General features: G+C 42.0%; 1 protein-coding gene across 2 annotated transcripts; it reads right to left on the reverse strand.

The window, feature by feature from the left end:
* Window positions 1-1,484: 1,484 nt before the first annotated feature.
* On the reverse strand, window positions 1,485-22,373 carry OSTF1 (osteoclast stimulating factor 1). 2 transcript variants are annotated; one of them, XM_075726404.1, is made up of 10 exons: window positions 22,310-22,373; window positions 11,545-11,591; window positions 10,853-10,903; window positions 10,707-10,770; window positions 6,685-6,738; window positions 6,126-6,233; window positions 5,619-5,668; window positions 5,425-5,503; window positions 4,866-4,964; window positions 1,485-1,974 (listed from the first exon to the last, which is right to left on the reverse strand). In XM_075726404.1, exons 1-10 carry the CDS (start codon window positions 22,341-22,343, stop codon window positions 1,916-1,918), a joined length of 645 nt encoding a protein of 214 aa, XP_075582519.1. In that variant the 5' UTR covers window positions 22,344-22,373; the 3' UTR covers window positions 1,485-1,915. The 2 variants fall into 2 exon arrangements, with proteins under 2 accessions (XP_075582519.1, XP_075582518.1); XM_075726403.1 differs by having other exon boundaries at window positions 5,407-5,503.
* Window positions 22,374-23,840: the final 1,467 nt, after the last annotated feature.

Here is a 23,840-nt window from a genome sequence, read left to right on the forward strand (position 1 = left end):
TTGCTGCTGCTCTTAAAAACCTATTTTTCTTCTTGTTACAAACCTGAATGCAGCTGTCCTTGGAAAGAGTCTTAAATTTATCCAAGAGCCTGTAGTGACACACATGTTGGAGAAAAGTAAGGGGAATAAGTAGGTTTGCATAACTAGTAAGATATTGTATCATCTTACTGCAGCTGTAATTCCTTCTAGCTGTAAGAGTTTTGCTGGGTTTTTTAAAATCAAAACTTAACTGCCAGAATTAGGAAAAAAGCAGTTTATTGCCTGAAAGTTTTCACAGTGATTTGTATTTCACACGATAAGTAGACAGTTGCATGAGAAAAAACAAAGTTTTGGAAAAAAAGCAGTAATTTTGGTCCTAGAAACAAATTACAGCACTAGCTAGCTGCCTTGTGATGTAAATGTGCCTTCTTCAGGACATTCCAGTAAGGATTTCACAGGCAATCTTTGGGCCCAGCTTGTGCTTCTGTCACCATTCTTCCCTTGCAGCACCTAGATCTGTCTGCAGAAGAACACAGGGTCTTCTGGCAGCAGCTAATTCCACAAGACAATGAGCGTAACATTAAATTTGCAAATCAAATGCTGCAATTAACTTGTAGGACATTGAACCCATGGCAGCAGAAGACATCATATTAAGTGTTATTTATGAACACAGACTCTGCCTCCAAAGCTTGACAGACAAAACAGTGACTTGGGAAGAGCCATTCTCTCCACATCCTGTGACATTGAAGAATTTTAACCTCATGAGCTGCTTTTATGCAGGAAAAAGACTCATGTGGCAGATATATGAACTTTCTTGCCTCTCTAGCCTCTTATTACAGGTCCTTTTTTGCTTGCACTATGAAATTGCATCATGCATGCAACAACATGCAGCATAACATGTGGCTTGACTGTGGTAAAAGTCTGAGCTAGTAAAAATAGCTGGCTGATAAAATGTGAAGCAGGACAGTCTCTGTCTACTATGAGTCATGTTCAACAACTGTTCTAATGAAAGCTAGAGAGAACAACTTGGTGGCTTTGGTTTTTATTTTTTCCCCTCTAGGATCTTCAAGTTCACACAAACTAAAACATCACTGTTCAGTCACCCAGAGTATTCCATAGGGCTACAAGACTCGTTCTATGGTTTTAACACTTAAAACAGTTTAGAATTGTATCTGCAGATGACTATTTGTGTGATGCTTCCACCTCACACAGTCCTGGTATATCAAACGCTGCCTTCTTTGGTAAGTGCTCATTTAACAGACTTTACCTGTATCTAGTTCTTTCCAGGAAAATAAAAATACAAAAATCTGGTCCAATATACTTTTAAAAGTAGGATCTTAGAGTGCTCTAGACTTCTTTTAATCTCTAAAATACTTAGTGTGATTTTCATTTATCCCCAATGTTTCACAAGAGCTTTTCATTTATCCCCAATCTTTCACAAGAGCTTTTTATGCCTTCTTTTTCTTTTTTTTCTTTTTTTTTTCTTTTTTTTAGTATCACAGACTGCTCTGTTGGACTGAATCTGTCAAAGTTGCTAATACGGAAGTTAGCAACAAAAACTGAAAATGAGATTGTGTCTCAAATATTTGTAACATTTTCTTACCACCACAGTAAGGAAGTATCCCTCAGTAGCGTATAATATTTGGCTGCAGTTACTTGAGCAATCTGAAGGAAGTACTTATTTTTTAACTCTGCAGGGAAGCTTGAAAGTGGCTCAATTTATTTTTTAGTTCTCTTTAATTCACAGGAAGAAGCAATATACTTTTAAAATGTTTATTCAGCTTCAGATAGCTCTTCTAAAGATATATGTGGTATATTCAATATACATCTTCCCTCATTCCTTCAAACACACCTAAGCTTTGAGGTAATTTAGAACAAAATGTAAGAACACTTTTAAAAAATAAACTTTATAGTTCTTTAGGCTGAATGAAAAAAGCTAATCGGAGTCTTCATCGTCGAGGTATTCCTCTGCATTACTTAATGTTCGGACTGTATCTGGAAAGAAACAAAGCTCTCTCTTAATCCAGGATAACATCAGAAAAAGCCTTACATTTGCAACGCTTGCAAACCAGCATCTGATAAACCTAATTCCTCTATCATTTAGAGATGTTAGGGCTACACAGACGGGGCTATATATCTGGATCTCAAAGGTAGGGCTAAGCCAGTAATCACATCTCCTACATATGACGTCTAGTCTGTTCGTGACCTTCAAGAGCCATCTTCTGACTCCTTGGAACCTGTACAGCAGAGCTAGAACTCTTTAATTCTATTTTCTGTATATATTACCCTTAGATCACAAAGGAAAGGATGGGTGAGTTGGTGGAAGAGTCTCTATGGTTTTATTCTGAGTGCTTAGCTGGCTGCCATTCTCTGCTTAAAATCAAACACATTCCATCTATTCTCTCCCTTCCCTCTTTTCTCACCTAGGTTTTTTCCTGAATAAATATTTCTTAGATCTACTTGTGAACTTTTGCTTTTGAAGGACAGTAAACAGAAAACAGGAGTATTAAAGCGTATTCACCTGATGTGCAGCAGTGCCTGGAGAACTACATCTACCTTTGGGACTGTACAAAGATAAACAGCATGGGCTTTTTGTGATAGATGAGTATTTGCCTACAGATTTTCAAATACATGGGAATAGGAATATGGATTATATATAAGGCATACTATATTGTACTACTGAGAGCCAGGAACCACAAGATCCTAGTCAGTCACAGCATTGCAATAACATATTAAAACAAAGGACTAAAAATATCAGGTGAAAACATAACAATACTAACATAATGAAAATAAGTGGTAACCATGTTATTCCAGACTTCTGGAAGAAGAAAAATGAGTAAATTTAAAACTGACCTCCTCAACTGTTTTGATAAAAGAAATCTAAGAGAAAAAAATACTTGTTAACATTTTTTGAGTAGGAGAAGCAGCAAAGGAAGAAAGGAGAGAAAAGAAAATTGTAGAGCCCTGTGGTCAAGGGGCCATATTTCAAGAAAGGACAAATCCCATTTCTGCTGTGTAACAATTGTTCCTTTGTTCAGGAGCACCAATGAAACAATCTTTTTGCATTTCTATGACAGGAGTTTAATAACTTTCATTTCTTAGAATATACTTCAGCAATCATCACATCTGAATGTGTGTGTATACACATAAAACACAAAACTGAACATTTAGGTGGAGGCAAAGTAAACTTCCTTGGATCAAACAAAATGTTTTATAGATGGACTATGATAGAAGCCATATCTAAATAGGAACAGATTTGAAACTTGGGACAGGAAGACAACTGATATAGGACTGAATCTCTGAAAAAGAGCAATTGTTTCAGATGCAGACATTGGAATACTGAAATGTAGAATCAATAGACACAGAAGAATGAAATGAATAAAAATAACCAATAAAATGCAAAAAAAGTATACAGATCAGTGGTGTCACAGAGATTATAAAAGGCCAAATTAAGACAGAAAAACAAACAAGGAAGCTAATATTGAAACTGCAGTTAGACTGAGAACATCAGCTCTTATATCAAGGCAAACAAGAAAGATAGTGTGCGAGAGTACCAGAGACTGGTGACAGAAGAAGTGACTAAGAATGACAAATCAGTCAGCCATGAAACAAAATTAATTTAGAGGGAGTAAAGGAAATGCACCAGCAGTAGAACATAAGTTACCTAGTATCAGAAAATGAAACATTAATAGAATTATTAGGGACATTCTCAACAGAGAATACTCCTGTACCAGGTGCCTATAATTAACAGGCAAAGATGAAATAAGTGCTCCATATTAAGGTATTAACTTACAACAGAAAAAACAGGGAAACAGAAGAAATTCTGCCCTTTGTTACAACTGCTTTCTTCAGAGTCAAAACTGATGGAAAGAATTTGTCAAGGTTTTCTGTGAAATCCTGATACTACCTCTATCAAAAAGCTGGACAGTATTTTTGCTGCAACTGCTCTTTCCGGACTTCTAAAGCTGCAGTCAGCTATTCCACCATTTAATTCCTGTAACTGCTAACCACCCACAGGGTAGCATTCCCTCTGCTCTCGCTAGCCCTGTGACGATACAGTTGCTAGACTGCATATACCATTGATACAAGCTGTAACTCTGCCTGTATTTTTAAGTAATTTCTCATTTCATGTGTGATTCACCTACGGTTTCCACCCTAACTTCAGCCTCCTGAAAGCTACGGGTAACATTAATTATGCAATACTGAACAATTCAGTCTTTGTTCAGCCTTTGAAAATAGCCTTGTAGCTCTTTAACTCTTTCGTACATGGACATTGTGCTATTAGGAGAGATGAACGCAAGTAGGAGGCAGTGAGACTATTTTGATAAATACCTGAAAGCATTCTTTCTTTATTTCTCTATTACAGAGTCACTCAGAGAGACATAGGAATAAGAAATTTTAAAAAAATGAGCAATAAGAAAATAAGAAAGGAGTGTCTGTTGGTGTTTGTTTGGCTTAGTTTGGAGAAAGGACAGGCATAAGGGAGAACATATACCACATTGTTTTACTCTCATACCCTGTCCTTTGCTGTATACTGCTTTTAAAGTAGTTTCCATGCTTGCTTGCTTTCTGTCTCTCCACTCTGAAGGGCCTGTCCTCCATTTCCTTCCCTTTCCTTACTATTTCCGCATATTCTGAAGTCTTTTGCCTCTTGCTGACACAAGACGGCATTTTGCGTGGAGTCAGCAACACTGAATGTGATAAACCACAGGTCTCACTCATAGCTCTGCTGAACTAACCTTTGCAAGTGAATCCTTCTAGATACAGCTCTTAGCCCATGTAGCTCCCAACTGTTTTTTATAACTATCAACATATTGGTATTTTGTTGAAATATTAAGTGCCCTCTGAAAAGGAAAAATGTATCAGAATAACAAAATCAGAAATACCTGCACTCTGTTTCTTCTTAAGCAGGGAAGCGCAAGCTGCATTGGTTGCCATGTCTAAAGCCAGTTTCTTCTCATTGTTCTTCAGATCTGTTCTTGCCCCTTAATAATAATAGAAAATTTTCATCATGAATCACTGTCCCAGCTATTTCTTGAGCAATGGTATTATGATAGGAGTTTCAGTAGCCTGTACAGTAAGGGAATCTCATCTGTGGACTGCTCTGAAGCAGCCTAAAAGCTATGGATGCTCTTCCATAAGCTACAGTTGGCTAGGGAACTCACTGGCTGCTCTCCCTTTCCAGGAAGCAGATGTCATTGCTGTTCTAGGGTTAAGTGGCTAATTTTGTCTGCAAAGCAGGATGAAATTTATCTTGAGCAGGTAAGATGCCTACTTTCCAAACAGCTGCCAGAATTTTCTGCAAGGCTTATAAAGTCAGGCATGTAAGCTGGCTAAGGACTGTACCTGGGTTATAGGAAAACAGTTGAAAAAAATACAGATTAATAAACGTTCAGGAATCTAGTCTGCCACACAGATTGTTGAAACCTTGGTGAAGATCTTTACCCTTTGCCAGCAGCATCTCTACAATATCTGCATAACCTTTCCATGCAGCAGCATGCAAAGCTGTGTCTCCCAATTTGTTCTGTGGAGTTAGAGGGAAAAGCAACAGGATTAAAATACAGCAAAAAAACTTTCAGCTTGTACCAAGGATGAATAACATCACACCTCTGCTGTAAGGGTCTGTTGGTTTAACCTACCTGTTGGTTTAACTCTAGGTTTGCCTGGGTAAACAGAACATCCACAATATCTGCAGAAAACATGGTGGGGGAAATAAAGAGAAAAATTTAGTGGAAACAAAATAGATTTTTTTGTGTTCATAGTATAAATTTTGTCTAAGGTTCAATGAAAGAGTGATCTAACCAGCTAATGAAAATCTGTAACAGTCAGACTGCACTGAGCAAACAACTATTGGTCACAAAGAAATGCTACTGCAAAAATACCCAAAACAATACAACACTTCTTTTTGGTCTGTCCTTCTTCCCACTCTGCTTGTAACAGTTACGCTGATTAGAACGCTTCAACAAAACACACAGTATTTGATTGAGCTGAACCTCCCCTCTAGCCTTAACTTTTCTTTTAAAAAAACTAGGATGACATTAAAAAAAATCCTGGCTTTACTATTTAGCGCTGCAATTTTAGCAATCAGTCTAACAAACAAATCAAGACAACCAGAGAACAGTCATTTCAGATTAATTCTCTGATACCTTTGTGGCCTCCATGGCATGCCCAGTAGAGAGCTGTGTTTCCAGCTTTGTCTAAGCCATTGACCCCAACTCGATTATCCAAGCACTCTCTCAACCAGCTTAGGTTACCTGAAAGACAAATTCAGTTTTGATGATTTTTTTCTTTCCTTTGAAAAGTTAACAGAACCATAAAAGGCACATAGTTCACTCTGAAGGTTATCAGTCCTCCTATGAGCTTATGAGGAGAAAAAGTGATTAGTAGCAACACTTGTAATTCATAAAACAACCAGTTCAAATCATACCAAACATCTTTTCTTCCACTCCCAGAAAACCTGTAGATCCTTATGTAGTTAAATGGATGGTACCAAACTCTTTTTCTGTATATGCAATCACAGACTGGCAATTCTACCAGTCTGTAAATCAGCTCAGCTTCTGAAAGCTGCAAAACTTACCAGATAACTTGTTCAAGACACCAGACAACCAAACCAGACAGGATACCTTCATTCTAAATATGTTATTATTTTGGCAGAAAACAAATCATCCTTGAGCATTACACAGCTAAAACCCAAATCACACTTACCACGTTTGGCAGCTTCATGCAGTGGGTTATCAATAGACTCAGCTTGCTCTGCCACTGAAATGAAACAGAGAGTAAATTCTAACCACTTCTGAAACTGAACAGATATTTGACACCTCTGTAGAAATAAAACTTTGATTTATACCAGAAGAACCAGTAATACACATTTGATTCTATTGTGACAGGGGATTTGTGAGTGATGGACTAGTCAGATGCGCTTCAATTTCCTGTGTATGGGAAAGCAATTCAGAGAAGAGCCTGTGAAAACTTCAAAGAACAGCATCAAATTGATCAGTGGTTGCAAACCACTGGGAATCTGGCAATATTTCATCCCTTTCTACACTTGTAAGATGGTTTTTAGCAGCTGCATGCGGCTAGGCTTTCAACCTACAGTGTGCCATCTGTAGTTATGAGTGAATTATTTCCAAGGGGTCTAAACTAAAAAAAATCCAATGTCAATAGGCTTCCTATTTGTTTTGCAGATATTTTTTATTCTCCCTGGAAAACTTGCAGGAGGTCTGCAAGTCAAAACTGCTTAAACAATGAATGTACTGATGGGCAGATTGAAATTCAGGCTTCTCTAGACCCCTTCTTCATCTCACAAGCTTTAGGTTTTACTAGAGAGGAGCAGCAATCAGTTCCTGGTCATTGTGCTGTTGCAACACCAAAAAGAAACTGAACAGCACTGTGGAACAGTTGGAAGTGGGACCATGGTCTGGAAACTTTTTTAAAAACGTCTTTTTTAGGTGGAAAATCCTGTGACTACTAAGGGTACAGGCAAGTAGGACAGTGTATAATCTGAGATTATACAAGGCCTCTCTAAGCCCATGCACTATGGCTTGTTACAGGAGTCAGGGAGAATGTGAAAGGGTGTTCCTCACATCAAACTGTTACTGTAATCGGATGCAATGCAAGCAAATATAATGTATGTCAGTTACCAGAAATAAAAGTCTCAAGACTGTTGTGGCCTATCCGGATCTTTTCCTACTTTGGTGTGTATTTCTACCATAATGCTTGTAATTGCAAGATCATAGAACAGAATTGCAGAATGCTTTGGGTTGGAAGGCACCTTTAGAGGTCACCTAGCCCAACCCCCCTGCACTGAGCAGAGACAGCTTTAACTACATCAGGTTGCTCAGAGCCCCATACAACCTGACCTTCAATGTTGCCAGGGATGGGGTCTCCACTGCCTCTCTGGGAAACCTATTCCAGTGCTTCAACACCTTCATTGTAAAAAACTTCTTTCTAATGTCTAGTCTAAACCTATTCTTCTTGAGTTTAAATCCATTATTCCTTGTTCTGTCACAACAGGCCTTGCTAAAAAGATTGCCCCCATCCTTCCTGTAGGCCCCCTTTAAGTACTGGAAGGCCGCAATAAGGTCTCCTCACAGCCTTCTCTTCTCCAGGCTGAACAACCCCAACTCTCTCAGCCTGGCCTCATAGGAGAGGTGCTCCAGCCCTCGGATCATTTTTGTGGCCCTCTTCTGGACCCGCTCCAACAGGTCCATGTCCTTCTTGTGCTGAGGGCTCCAGAGCTGGACGCAGTACTCCAGGTGAGGTCTCACCAGAGCAGAGTAGAGGGGCAGAATCACCTCCCTTGACCTGCTGGCCACACTTCTTTTGATGCAGCCCAGCATACGGTTGGCTTTCTGGGCTGTAAGTGCACATTGCCGGCTCATGTCCAGCTTTTCAACTACCAGTACCCCCAAGTCCTTCTCTGCAGGGCTGCTCTCAATCCCTTCATCCCCCAGCCTGTATTGATATCGGGGGTTGCCCCATCCCAGGTGCAGGACCTTGCACTTGGCCTTGTTGAACCTCATGATGTTCACACAGGCCCACCTCTCCAGCTTGTCCAGCTCCCTTTGGATAACATTGTGTCCTTCTGGCGTGTCAACCACACCACTCAGCTTGGTGTCATCTGCAAACTTGCTGAGGGTGCACTCAATCCCACTGTCTATGTCATTGATTAAGATATTAAACAGCACTCGTCCCAGTACGGACCCTGAGGGACACCACTTGTCATCGGTCTCCATTTGGACATTGAGCTGTTGACCACTGCCCTCTGGTTGCATCCAGAGGTCACAATTCTTGTAATTGCAAGATTTCACATGCTTATCTCTCTAGCTGGGAGTAAAATAAAACACAAATGCTAGATTCTGATATTTCAGTTTAAAAAAATTTGTGCAAACAGTGAACAGAATCCTAAAGCAGAGTGGGAGAAGCCAGTCCCAGAGCAGACAGCCATTACACAAACAGAACATGCTTGTCATATTCGGCAGTTGTTGCGCACAGCAGAAAGCATTTAAACTAGCGACACTGTCTCAACAGCCTAAAAATAACTTTGTCTTTAGAAAATGCTTGTCAGAAGTTTAGTAGTGAGTATTTTTAATGCAGATAACATTGATTCTGTCGTAATTAGCTTTTACATTCACAGTCTTTTTAAATGTGTTCATTCAAGTCCAGCAGATGGACCACAAGACCCCACCAGAGACTCAGTAGTTTCAGGTCTGTCTCCACCTTTTGCAAAAAGGTTGCAGAAGAGCACAGGAGATCACAGTGTTTCCATGGTTAAGACTGAACCTAGACAGTCCTAATGGTGGCAACCAGTAGCAGCAGGCCTTTGGGAATTTTGCACAGTTTGTCTAAACATGATCGTGGTACTCTTCGTTCTCATGGTCCGCAGAGGCTTCCGTTCTGCTTACACATGAAATTTCTGCAAATGTGCAGAGACACCACTACCCAACACCTGTCTGCCCTGCCTAAAATGGAAGTTGAACTGTTGCTCAGATAACTTTTTAGTAAAGCACTCTGGAAGAAACTTTTTCAAATTATCTCAATGGGAACACAAACTGAATTAGTAAGTTCTTGGTTTTTATTTTAAATGTAACACACTTCAATGTTCAAAAGAAACTTGAGTGTAGATGAGCATGTGTAAAGTATTATTCCTGTATATAACAGTGACCATGTCTGGCAGACGGCAAGAGCAGAATCAGTCTGGAAATCACAAACTGAAGTGAAATTTGATGCCATGGTCTCAATAACTGCACCACAGGCTTCTATTCATGTATTTCTACTAACTACAAGGGCAGGGAATCATAGCATTGCTACCATAATGTCTCCCAGTGAAAAAGGGACAACATGAAGCAACCACAGTTACGAACATATTAGCAGTTTTGACAAAATCTGTCATGTGACACTGCTACTCTGCCTACATTTCCTGTGAGGACTTGGAAGAGTGGTGCTATGTTGTCTATACTCATGGCTTTTCAAAGTATTTTAGTTGAACCTGAAAGAGCAATTTCTATTTAGTCCAAACAGGTATGGGATATTTAATGTGGTGCAATCCCCAAGAAAATGATGTTTTCTGTGGCTGAATATATTCATTAAAAAGCAACAAAGGGCAAACAAAACAGCCCCATTTCTTAAGGGGGGAGGGGAATCAAAGGAGGTCTACAGAACTGCTCACAATCTGCTTTAGTTTCCTGTCCATATGCAAATTCACTTAACAATTCCAGTATTGCTTATCTATGTCTGTAAGAAGCCACCCCACACTGTGTCAGACTACTTGATCTCAAAGCTACTAAAGGCTGCGGCTGTCCATCCTTAGGTCTATTTAAAAAAAAGGCAACACACGGACTGAAGGAATATAGCCAAGATACTGCTCATGAGAAGATCTTAAAAACTGCAACACGTTCATTGAGGGTATCAAGAATACAGGCCTATTGGTTCCATGTGCTGTCTGTAACACCATCCTTTAGAACCAGGTGTTCTTCCCCTCAAAACTGAGAACATGTGTTGCTGTTACCTGCACACCCAGAAACATGAACACCTGGCAAACTCAAGCTGTCTCTAGGCTATAAAAACGTAAGACAGCCTGTCCACTGCTGATGTAGTGGTGACTGATACTGCAGATGTATCCTGAAATACTCTGGTAGAGGACTGTTAAATGCCAATACTGTGATCAGTTTTTGAAAATAAGTGTATCAGTTATTTTTATTTAGTGATGAAAATATTCTAGACATTACCATAGTTGCTTGGAATCAGTCCAGTTCTCCCTTTGCAAGTTCCTTTCCACCAATTTGTATCACTCTGCAGAGGAAAGGGAAAATATTTTAGAAGGGATATGCTGCATCTCAGAAGTATTCTTCTGTATGGGATGTCTTAGACTCACCATGTCTGAGATGTAAATAATATCTCCTTCTTCAAAGTACAGTTCATCTGGCTACAAAAAAAAAATTAAAAAAGGAAGTGTAAATAAAACCTCAATGTGTGTACTTACATACAAATGCCTGGATAAAGCAGAGTACATTCAGCTCATCTTTCAAAAGAACACCAACTCTAATTCTCTAGGAACTAGATAACAGCCTGACAGTCTTTCACACTGCAGTTTGACTTGTCTACAGCTAACTTTTTGGATCTGTGACCTTCCTGACAACTGAAGAAAAAGACTGTGGCCTTTCCAGCAGAGCACTGTGCAACAAAAGCAGTGAAATACATCTTATGCTTGTTAATTTCACCCCCTTCTTGGTTGGTACCAGTTCATCAAATCTCTTAGTTCTCAATTCTTTGTTGCCTTTGGAAGAAAAGGAAAAAATCACTTAGATTGCTCATCTTAGATTGCTGGTAACTGATTCTACAGAAGAAAGCACGCTGCTTTTGAAGAGAGCTGAACTTAAAAAAGGAGAGTGATGATTAATCAGGCAGTTTTAGTCACATTAAGAACCGATACCCATCAAGAAGCTTTTTCATTGAAAACATAGTACAGTAAGTCTAATAGGCCAATCACAGCAGAACTGAAAATGTGTTATTATAGACAAGATAAAAATTAAGCTCCTCAAAAACCTAAAATCTAGATGTACTTACCGTCCGGGGCTCAAATGTGTACAGGGCTCTGAACACTTTAACCTGCCCTAAAAAGACCCAAACAAACAGTATCAGTATCATGCCTTCTAAACACAGCATACACATACAGCCCTCAAATCCAAACAAATTCCTTTCCTTAACCCTTAAAGCTGCTTGCTGAATGAATTTGCGCTATGCCTCTGTCAATGAAAATCATGAGGAAAAGACTCAACCCAGCAGCACAGGTTCTGAAGGAAGTGGGCCAACTGATCAGCTAAATGTACGCTGCCTCTTGTGCACACCTAACATGGTCTTCATAGCTCATCATGGAAGTCAACTGAAGCGTTGCCATTGATATCCGAGGCAAAATGTTGTTTCAGTCATATACCCCAACACGCTCAGACGTGTTGTATATATTGTTATTAAGAATATCATATTTGTCAAATGATACACAATTAAGCAAAGAATAAAGAAACAAAACAATGCCCAATGTCTGCAACATGTTCTCATACTTACTTGTAGTTGTTACTAATTCAGAAAATAATGCAGTAGCACAGAAATCATTGCATTTAAGAAAAATGTCAAATGGTCACCAAGCCCTATTTATGGAATGTATAACTGACATGCTGTTCTGTTCAGATGCTTAAAATAAGCTACGGTGTTTACAATTCCAGTAAGTGAGCAACATTTATTTTAATAGGGCAGTTTTGAAGAGACTGTCAGCAGCATCCAAGCCAAGAAAAGACAACTGTATTGCAGAGAGGTACAAATTTAATTGCATAAACTGCAAAAGCAGCATCCCTATAAACGTTTTTTTAAAAAATTCCATAAAGGAACATTTCAAGAGCATAAAGTGTAAGATGAATACAGTAGAAGAAACATGTATCTTACATAATTTTATTAGCTGAACTGCTGAAGTCCACTGAACTCAGTGGAGAAATGTATTATGCAGACTGTTCTGCATTGTTTATTTTTAAATATCTGAAGTGTTAAGTATGTACGTTTGTTTACTTTTAAATATCTTAAGTATGTAGCTGTATTTCAGGTTCTTACGCAATACTTTACATGTTTGTATAGATTAACTTGTGATTGAAGCAGTATTTGGTCCATCGGGACAATACATTACTTACACCACACTCAGCCCAGGCTATTTTATATCCTCAGAAAAACTGATGAACTTACTGCTTAAGGTTAGTACTGTGCAATGAAGTGTGCATACACAAAATCTGATGTAGTGTATTATATGGGGAGAACAGAGTAATGACAGAGTAGGTTTCCTATGTCTCAAGAAAAAGCCTTTACCTTTCTGTAAAGAAGAACCACTGCTAGAAATTTTTTGCCTGTTTTTTGCTGGATGTAGTCTTCGTTACCCCAGTATCTAAAAGCCTACCCACAACAGTGATCATTTTAGAAAGTTAACTTAAGGGCTTTAGAAATGTCAGTCTATACGTATATATGCTGACAGGCTTGAGAAAGGAGGATGGTACTCAACTGTATGAGCTGCCATTTTGCAGCATATCCTGCAGTCTTGGGGTAGCTCTTAAAAGATGTTTTCAAATACCTCTGGATATTCCCTAGCAAGAGCCATGCCACAGCACGTTTATGAAGTGGTATTTACCAAGGCATAACTAATAAAAAACATTTCTGCAGTCCTCTGTCTCAGGCCTTTTTGAGGCTACATGTATGTAAAAATATAACCATAAAATTAATCCGTCTAAACTTTCTAGATTGCCAAAGGCATGTAGGCACTGTATATATGATTTTTCTTATTTTTTTAACAACACCACAGAATTTCAATTTGGCTTTACTGGTTCTCTCTCTCACACAGCAGCCATTTCCTAGACATAAAAGGTTCAACACTTCTCAGATCTTTGCCTCAGAAACTAAATACCTGCACTGTGGCAACAGCTAAAAAGGATGAAACCTCTGTTCTATTTGTTACCCATATGGAAATGATGAACAAGGACAGTAGACAGTAATGTGTCCTAGATCTAAAAGCTTCAGAATGAAGTGTCTGAACTGCAGCTGGGGAGAAGTCAAAAAAAAAAAAAAACAAAACCCCAAACCAAAACCAACCAACCAACCAAAAAAAAACCCCAAGAGATGACAAAACCGGATGGGTGACAGAGTACTGTCCCTTCTCCTTGGCTTTCTTACATAGATGACAGAAAAATGCGAGACAGAACTGCACACTGACGACTCTGGCGACTTTAAACCATCACCCACCAATTTTCAAGGTTTTATGTAAGTAAAAGGAGGAAACTACCAACAAAAGGGAAGAGTAAGAAATATTAAAAGGGGAAATGAGAAGATGGCAGAAGGCAAGGAAAAGCAAGAAATATAGATTTGTGTGTGCTGTATGTGTTTCCTGCAATACTGTACTGCATCTGTGTCAACAGGTTTTCTACAGCTATCACACCCTAAGGGGAGAAAAAGAAGAATGGAAACACTGATGCTGATAAAAGTATTGCTGAAATACTGTTTAAACAAAAGCCAATTCAAGGCTGGGGTTTTTTGTGGTGGTGTTTTTGTTTTGGGTTTTTTTTTTTTTTTAAGTTCTATACAACTGAAACAGAGAGTTACTTCCCCAAATGTCAAGTTGTGGTGTCACACACATCACAACGCATTCTAAAACATTTTCCTGTGATGAAATACAAAGTAGAGATTTGCATCTATAGAACTGTAGGTCTGGTTAATGTTAATTTTACAGCACCTTATATGGGAGTTTGTATTGGGTTTGTGTGGCAAGGTTTTGGTAGTGAGGGGGCTACAGGGGTGCCTTCTGTGAGAAGGTGCTAGAAGCTTCCCCTATGTTCAAGAGACCCAAAACTGTCTGGGTCTAAGATGGACCCACCACTGGCCAGGCTGAGCCCATCAGCAATGGTGGTAGCACCTCTGGGATAACATACTTAAGAAGGGGAAGCAAGAAAAAACAAAGGGAACACAAACTGTATCTGGAGAGAGGAGTGAGAATACGTGAGAGGAACAGCCCTGCAGACACCAAGGCCAGTGAAGAAGAAGGGGAGGAGGTGCGCCAGGCACAGGAGCAGAGATTCCCCTGCAGCCTGTGACGAAGACCATGGTGAGGCAGGCTGTGCCCCTGCAGCCCACGGAGGTCCATGGTGGAGCAGATATCCACCTGCAGCCTGTGGAGGATCCCATGCTGGAGCACGTGGATGTGCCCAAAGGAGGCTGTGACCCCATGGGAAGCCTGCGCTGGAGCAGGCTCCTGGCAGGACCTGTGGCCCCATGGAGAGAGAGGAGCCCACGCTGGAGCAGGTTTGCTGGCAGGGCTTGTGACGCAGTGGGGGACCCACGCTGGAGCAGTTTGTGAAGAACTGCATCCCGTGGGAAGGACTCACATTGGAGAAGTTCGTGGAGGACTGTCTCCTGTGGGAGGGACCCCAGGATGGAGCAGGGGAAGAGAGTGAGCAGTCCTCCCCTGAGGAGGAAGGAGCGGCAGAGATGACGTGTGACGAATGGACCACAACCCCCATTCCCCACCCCCCTGCACCGCTCGTGGGGAGGAGGTAGAGAAAAATTGGGAGCGAAGTTGAGCTCAGGAAGAAGGGAGGGGTGGGGGGAAGGTGTTTTAAGATTTGGTTTTACTTATTATTGCCCTACTCAGCTTTGATTGACAATAAATTAAACTGATTTTCCCCAAGTCAAGTCTGTTTTGCCTGTGACAGTAATTGCTGAGTGAGCTCCCTGTCCTTATCTTGACCCATGAGCTTTTTCGTTACATTTTCTCTCCCTTGTCCAGTTGAGAAGGGGAGTGATAGAGCGGCTTTGGTGGATACTTGGCATCTAGCCAGCATCAACCCACCACAGAGTTAAACACTACTCACTACTGGCACCAATCTTTTAAATATTTACTTATATTTTACCATACTACAATTTCTCCACTACGAACCATGTTGTAAGATTCATGTAGCAAGAGGAACTAATACATTAGCACTGACCTGAACTTACCAAAGTTGACTGACTGCACCTCCCCACCATGTACTTCTAGAGGACAAAGTAACTAGAAAACAGAAGATGCATGTCCCTTTTTAAGATTTCAAGGCACCAGGTAAACATTAATGACTTTATTCTCAGCATGACTAACAAGGGGAGTATCCCTTCTAAAAACAAAGGAAATGGAGGCACAGTAGTACAGTGATGTGTCCCACACTAAACCTGCTGAGTGCAAGGACAAATTTAAATGGTTCTTTTCAATCACATACTTTAGCCACAAGGTTATCTTTTCCCTTCTCATGGAATTTGCATTACACATCTGCGAAACAAGTATCTGGCAAATAAAAAAGACAGCTTATTACATATACTAAACAGACACAAACATTCTTAGCACACAAACTCCCCAAGCCACACTTTGCCAAACCCTACCCCAGCAACACAACAGGGTAAAGGTGTCAAACTAGCAATTCCCTCTAACCAGCAACACAGAACAAATGCCTTTATCAGGTTGGGCTGATCTCACGCCCTTCAAATTATTTTGGATAACTTCTCCTATAAACTTCTCCTACTTTGATCTGGAAAGTAAACAGGCAACTCAGATTTCTGGTATGACCCTCTCCCAGCTAAGTGCATAAAAGTAAAGAAACTGAGATGCTGAACAGTAACCACAGCTTAAAAATGCAGCTTCTGATATGTACTGAACTGAAACAAGATCACTGCTGTGCTTTGTAATACAAAGTAATAAAAAAAAAAAAAAAAAGACAACCATTTTCTCAAATGACTAGGACCTTTTTGTTTCCTCCTAGCAATTTTGAGGTTCATTTTTAATTAACTGCAGTATCATTAACAGAAGATTGTTTCCAAAGAAGTGCTAAGTGTTTTTGTAACAAAGACTTACTGTTTCTCCGTGATGCTTTTTTTCCACTTCCTTTCTGCTCTTTTACCCCAGCTTCTCTATACCACACAGACAGTAGCACTAAAATCCCCTCTTTTACTCAACTCGCCACCAAAGCATTCTCGTTTTCCTCTTATTTGCTTTCACCCCTTAAAGAAAGAAAGAAATACACCAAACAAACAAACAAAACCCCCCCCCAAAACAAAAAAAAAAGGAGACCCATCTCTGCATGGCGTTACTTTTTAGATATTTGAGTTAGGCTGAACTTCCCGCACCAAAGGGGAGGGAAAGTAATTTCATTAGCTGTCAATTTGTATTACTTCCTCAACCAAAAAAACCCATACTTAGTGCAACAGCCATTTATTTTAGTTAAGGAAATAGTCATGGCAGTAAGCCAATGTTCACAAGAGCTACCAAGGCTTGGCCGCTGTGGACTGATATGAGTCTTCTGTTAGCATTTCACACCCTGCTTCGCCTGTCATAGACAGACACAACCAAATCTCACTGCTGCAGACAAGGTTCTACAAATCAGATATTCATCCGGATGCAGTATCTTTTCATGAGCTATATTTAGATTAAGCAGCTCTTGACTACCTTAAAAATCAGAATAATTAACTTACTTTAGATAAACAAATATCAGTGCCTATGATACAGAGAAAGGGATAAACTAGAAAACTTCAAGTCTGTCAACTCCTGTAGGGGTTCAAGCTAATCTTGGGCTGTCATCAGCCATCCTCCTCCTTGCTCCCGTAAGACTGCACAGAAGCAGTTGCAAATCAGGTACTCTCTCTAGCACCAACTTGATTGAAAACAACTAATTTGAATCCCCATCTGTAACAAATGGACCAGGAGGAGAAAATAAGGTAAGATTTGGGATGTGGAGGGGAAAAAGGACAGTCTGAATGTTCCAGGGCCTATGCTGGGTTGAGAGTCTCCTCCCAGAACATGTATAATGGGGAATATGCATTCTGATACAAGTTCAGATTAATTTCTCCGAAGGAAGTCAGAAAGTGTGGTGGCAAAAGGACAGTGTGTTTGTTTTCTCAATGTTGGCCTAAGAACCTGCAAAGGAATTACACAACCTGGCAACAACAGCAATTCGAAGTCACAATAGTGACAATATCAAAGGTAAACTGCAGATCAGATTAATTTGTGATATGCCTGCTATTTGCTTGAGTAAGCAAAGACATGTTCATGTTATGATCTGTATGTCTCTCAAGAGACGTGCAATTTTATTAGAAGGGCATTATGGCCAGACTGAAACATTTTTTTCTGGCTTCTCAGGAACTGGAAAATAAGGTGCTTTACACCCAGACCTTCAAGCAGGAATAAAAGTAGTGGAAATATGTTTTACAGGAGTGCAGCTTGTATGTTCACATTTTGCTCACAGGATCTTGCACAGAGACACAACAGACTACAACACTCCATTTAAGGATTGCCACAACTGAGACAGAAAAAAGTGGAGTCCCCACTGGTTAGAGAACCATCTTCCACTTCTAAGTAATGCTTGTTACAAAGGGGAAGTAAACTTGGGGCATACAAACCAGAGGGGAGGAAGGGGGGAGGGTGTGTTAAACAAACAAACAAGCAAACAAAAAAGCCTAGGAATCTGTTTAGGGACATTTTGAAAAGGATGCAGAGGGTAGACCGTTGCCAGTGCAGATGACAAACCGGGGCAGCCCAACAACAATCATGGACTGCACCAGTCAGTATCTGGAGTAGCAGGAACAAATAGCATTTGTTCACAGAAATTCAGAATTAAGAACATTAAGAAGATGTATGTGAACACAATTTTACAAACGAATTTTGACTGGCAGAGTTTGATGCTGAAATCTTCTACTTTTTACCAATTTTATTTCTGCAAACACAGAGAATGCTTTCACTTACAGGCAGCTTATCTGTGGTCCCAGCAGCTTGCAGTAAGAAGAGGATTTGGCATCAGAAATGAAAGTTTAAAATCATGTTGAAATCAGACTTGGAAGTGTTTAATTGTTCCTCTGATGTTTTTCTTCCCTGATGACCACAGCATAACTCCCCATGTTCACATGCTCACATCACCCTAGCTAACAGAAACCTTTCTTTGACTACAGAAGGAACCCAAACCACCACCACCTAAGCCAAATTTAAGCCTCCTGCTAAGACCTTACACATGTGACTTATGCAGGTCTTCTGCTCCTGTGAATGCTAACTGTCACAGCTCCTACTTTATCTAAGAATTAAAGTGAACTTGATTGTGATTCAAACTAAATATTTATGTTCAGAATCCTGTTTTTAACTGTGACAGCTCCTAGTGGCTGCAAAGTCAACAAACCTGCTTTAAGATCCCTTTATGTTACATATGTTATGCTTCCTCCTGCCTCCCTTCCTTTAAATTGGAATAATTTAAAACTGTAATTTCCTTGGGACAAAGACTGGTCTTTCTCCATAAAATGTAAGTGTTGTGTGGACTCTACGCCAGGATCAACAAACCTTACTCTATCTGGAGAATATGAAAGTAAGGTTTCTTTAAAATATTAATATACCACTTCCATCTCCCGAAGAGCTGTTGCTGCAACACCTTGTAAGGCTCTAATTGAAAATACATAATCAGACAGAGAACACTGTTCAAGGGAACAACTAGCAGAAGCCAATATAGCTTGTCAAGTTCAAAGGACTTAAGTAACTTCTGTAGATAGGATTAACATCCGACACAGTACATTTAAGAGGTTTATGAACTCTGTAAAGAATAATGTAGCATGAGACACCACCAGAATTTTTGGAAGATGGAGGGGAAACCCTACCCTTGCATAACGCTGACAGAGAAGAAAGTTTCTGCTATTTTCAACTCCCACTCCACTCTTCTGTATCTTCAACAGCAACCCTAAATAGAAAATACAGCTAGAAAACAATAATAATACAGAACCCCAAGAGAAAAGCAAAGCTAGGCACTTGTTTAAAAAAAAAAAAGTATCAAAACACTAGAAATTAAAAGCCTTCTAAAGCCTCTAAAAACAATCACGACCCCTTACTCAACAGCTAACCACAGACCCCAAAACACTAGCTCAAGTGTTGACAAATATATCAGATTATTGTCTAAAATACATTGATGTCAAAACCACCTCTGTGTAACTGAAATCCTAATGTGCTGTGCACTCCACAGGATTAACAGCAGAGCCTTCTGTCGGATAAAATGCTCTCATGTACTGAAGAAAACCACACTTAATGCTAGAACTAGTTAGTTTTGCTCCCTTCACACTTCTTTCTTCCCCACATCTTAAAGCACTGTCTAGCCATCCAATTCTAACGTCCCCTGTGATGAACAATGAACACTCACTGTTTTAGAAAGGATGAATATAGATTTCACTAAATATTTTTCACTTCCATGCCGCCTGCTATCTCTCTTTCCAACTCTACCTAACCTGAACTTTTTTTTCCTGAACACAAAGGAAAGGACTACAGCAGCCAATGTCTTGTTTTCTATTCTACCTGTCTTGAATTCTAAAAATTCAGCAGCAAGACAAGCAGGTTTACTGTTCCCTGACATAGGTTACAGCCCCGTTTATAGACTGGATACCAGGAAATGGTCAGTGAAAAAAAAAAAAACCACCACCACAGCTTGACCAAATGCACTAAGACATTCCATCAACCGCACTCTAAAAGCCACAGAAAGAAACATTACGCTGCTGTAGCAGCTATTTCACCACTTGCAGTTCCTATATTTATCTGTCCTTAATTAGAACATTTTAACATCTATAACTCTGAGATATTCCATGACAGTACCATAGGCATAACTGATATTATAGACAGAACAAAGCCAAACATACAACTACAGAAATATTTTGGAGTACGCTAGAAGACAGTCCGTTCCTGAAAATGCCTTGGAAATTTTAACACAACAGCCTCCACAAGACTTTCTCTCTTCAAAGATTAGGGCTTCAGCAAAATTAATCTCATTACCCTTAACCAGCTCTGAAAGCCACTACCAAGAGAGTCTTACTCTCTTTCTCTTCCTTCTTCAGCCATTTATTTCTACTCATTTCCTTTTGCTGTGTCAAGCACTCATGCAGTAAACCAGCTCAGCAAGTTCATTAGACATAAAAATAACCTAATGTAAAAAGTCAGAGCACTGATCCAGCTTGTCATGCCACTAAATGGAATGCAAAGGGGATGGCAGGGGGGTAGAAGGGGTAGGGAACCTGTCCTTTTGATGGCAGTCTGCATTTTATCAGATCAAGCATACCACAGAAATGCACCCCAGCAAACTAGCGAGAGACAGCTAGTATCAGACATAACATGTCTGAGTTAGTCTGATAGCTCCTGCAGGTTAGGTAGGGCTAGAGCCTTTAACTCCTTAAGAATCTTAGATTAAATTTAACTCATCTTTTTGCAAATCAGAAAACTGAGTTATCAGCTTTGTTGGAAAAATCTACTCTTCTTACATATTTGGCTATTAAGAGCAACACAACACCCTTTCAGAAACCCACGGATTTCCTCAGTACGGGTTTTCAGTGAGAGTCCACAGCAGCAATCCTTCTATCACTGTCTTTTTCATTCCAAGTACGCTGTTTTCAAAGAGGCTTAGTGAACTGCAGGGCAGAGGAAATGCTTCCAAGGACGAAGCTCTACATTCAGAGAGCTTTAACAGATTTTGGTTCTGTGGGTAGGCCAAGATTGATGGTTTACATGGTCCAAACTGGGTTTGCATTTACTTGACATCAAATTAAAAACTTGTGTTATAAACTGTCTAGTTAAAATACTCAATCAGGTTATGTATTTAATTATTTCTAAAAAACATCAGTACTTCAAATACTATTGTAGGCGTGAAAAATGTTGCAATTCAGATGTATTTAGGGATCAGATAATCATATTTTGGGAGGCAGCAACTAGTCTTAAGTATTTAATTAGATTCACAATGAATTTTTAACTTTGAACTAAGAATTTAACCCTTCAAACAGTAATGAATTTTCCAGATCAATTCCTTATTTAAAAAAACAAACCCCTAAACCTAATGGCTTAAATTTTGACAGAACAACGTATGTTTATCTAAAAGATGCCATTTCTATCCTAAGGTTTAAAACCGTGCAACTTCCAACGGTTTTTCAATATATTTTTAGAAAAATCTGTGATTGTTACTGATTATTTCAAACTAACTTTGCACTAAATTTATCTGAAAAAGGTGCAGGAGCAAAGATTTATGCATCGATGACTAAATGCACCGGAAAGGGCGACATGCACATTTGCACCAGAATGTCAAAGGACACACTGAGAGTTTTGCCTGTTGGGAGTCCTACGACGGAAAGCAGCAGATGCCGTGGGAGAAGCACGTAGCACGGGGCTATACTATGAAACCACTTTTATGCATCAATATATTGCTAATCCAGGCAACCACAGGGCAAACGTCAGGGTATTTCAACCCCTGTTTCTCAACAGGTTAAAAGGTTTCCCGTGCATTTCACCCTACGCAAGCTTCCCCTCGACAGCGGCCGCTGGCTGGGCACGCCAAGCGCCGTGGGCACCAGGGCTCGGCGGCCTGGGCCGCGCCTCAGAGGAGGAAGACGGGGTGAGGGGGCTCTGCGCCGGGGGCACTCTGGAACCTTCTCCCGAGCCGGAGCAGGCGCGGGATCCCGCCCAGGCACGATGCCTGCGCGCCGAGGGCAGCTCCACGACCGCTTCCAGCGGGGCCGCTGGCGCTAGGGCCGCGGCAGGGGCTGCCCCCGCGGCCCACACCGAGCAAGCGGTGCGGAGGTTAATGGCGGCGGGGCGGGGAAAGGAAGGGGTAGGTGGCCCTGCCCCGCTCCCCGCCGGCGGGGCTCCCCGCTCTGACAGCCCGGACCGGGCTCCCAAACCGTCCACGTGTCAGCAGCCAGCGGGCTGCTCCGCGCCCCGCACCGACTTCGCCCAGCCGGTGAGGCGGCCCGGGGCATGGCGGGCCGGGACGCGGCGCCCCTCCCTTACCTGGCTTGGCCGGTTTAGGCGGCGGCTTGGACATGGCTGGGGCCGGCCCGAGCGCGGACGCGGAAACGGCGGGACGGCGATCGGCTGCCTGCGAGCGGGCCCGAGGCACCGGGGCGGGCGGCGGCGCAAGCCCTCGCCGGGCTCCCGGGAGCGGTGCGCGGCGGCGGCGGGCGGGCGGCGGCAGGAAGCGCCGAGGGAAGGCGGGGCGCTGTGGGCAGCGCCCCCCAGTGGCAGCCGCAGGCGCTTGCCCAGCCCCCGGCGGGCCCCAGCCAATCCCCGCGCGCGCCGAGGCCCCGCCCCTCCCTCCGTCCCCGCGGGTGCCGCCGCGCGAGGAGGGGAGGCGCGGGGGGGGAAGCGGCCGGAGGAGGCAGCCAATGGGCGAGCGGCTGGGGCGGGGCAGCGGCGGGGCGCGTGAAGCCGCGGGGCTGCCGGCCAACGGACGGCTGGCGGCGGCGAGGCCCGGGGAGCGTGGGCGAGTGCGGGCGAGTGCCTGCGGGGCGGGCCGCGGCCTGGCCCGGCCCGGCCCGGCCCACCCCACCCCACCCCACCCGACGGGGCGGCAGCGGCGGTGGGTTGCGAGGTGCCCCGACCCGGGCGTGTGACAGGAGCTTCGTGGCCCGCGGCGGCCGCCCCACCCCGGTAAGGGCGCCTTGGACAGCTCCCCTAACTGGGCGCAGGAGGCGGGGGCTCCGCCTGCGTGGAAGCCCTTCGGCCCGGAGGGCTGCTTCTGGGTGCCCTGCCGGTGTCTTTAAGCGGCGGTTAAAGTGAAATGTTAACCCCGGAGACGCTGAAGTGTTGTGAGCTGTTGGGAGAGGTGTGGGGCTCTGTGGCGGTGGGCGCGACGCTCCCCCTGGCCCCCATGCCAGCCCAGGCATGTGGGTTTGGTGCACGGGAGAGACGCGTCCTACCCGGCTCTGGTGGTGCCTAGAAGCAAGCATGCTTCAGCTGTTACCGTGTGCTGGAGCTTTGTCACGCTATGCCGTTAAAAGTAGGGTGATAGCAGTTCTATGTTAGGGATATAGTGGGTTTCTGTTCTCTTTAAAGATGCTAAACCGAGCCTAGATAGAGTAATTTCTGTGTTGCAACATTGGTGACGAATTTGTCTTTGCAATCTGTGTCATATATTACTCTGGGGGGAGGATGAGTTGGTGGGTTTTTCCATCCTGGTGTTTTTTGCCTTAAGCTGGGATTAACTTTCATGTAGACAATGACGTAAATTAGAGTCCAAAGCTCAGCATGTGTGTCCAGATGTTATTTAGTTTTTTACATAGAATATTTTGTGGGACAAAGGCTAATCCTCTGGGAAACAAACCTTACTGATGATTTTTAGAAAAAAGCATTGGGGTGTTTTGTTTTTTTTATGGAGTGAGTATCATGCCTTCCTGAGAACAGGTCATCTGTTTGCACTCTTTGAATAGATAGCCAATACCATAAGCATGCGATGCATCATTGAACTGGAAATTTAAAATACTCTTAGCAAACCCTTGCATGCTAACTTATAAAACTTGCCAATGCCAAATGCTGTAGGTAT

This window comes from Pelecanus crispus, chromosome Z (genome assembly GCF_030463565.1).
Source record: "Pelecanus crispus isolate bPelCri1 chromosome Z, bPelCri1.pri, whole genome shotgun sequence".
NCBI classification, from domain to species: Eukaryota; Metazoa; Chordata; class Aves; order Pelecaniformes; family Pelecanidae; genus Pelecanus; species Pelecanus crispus.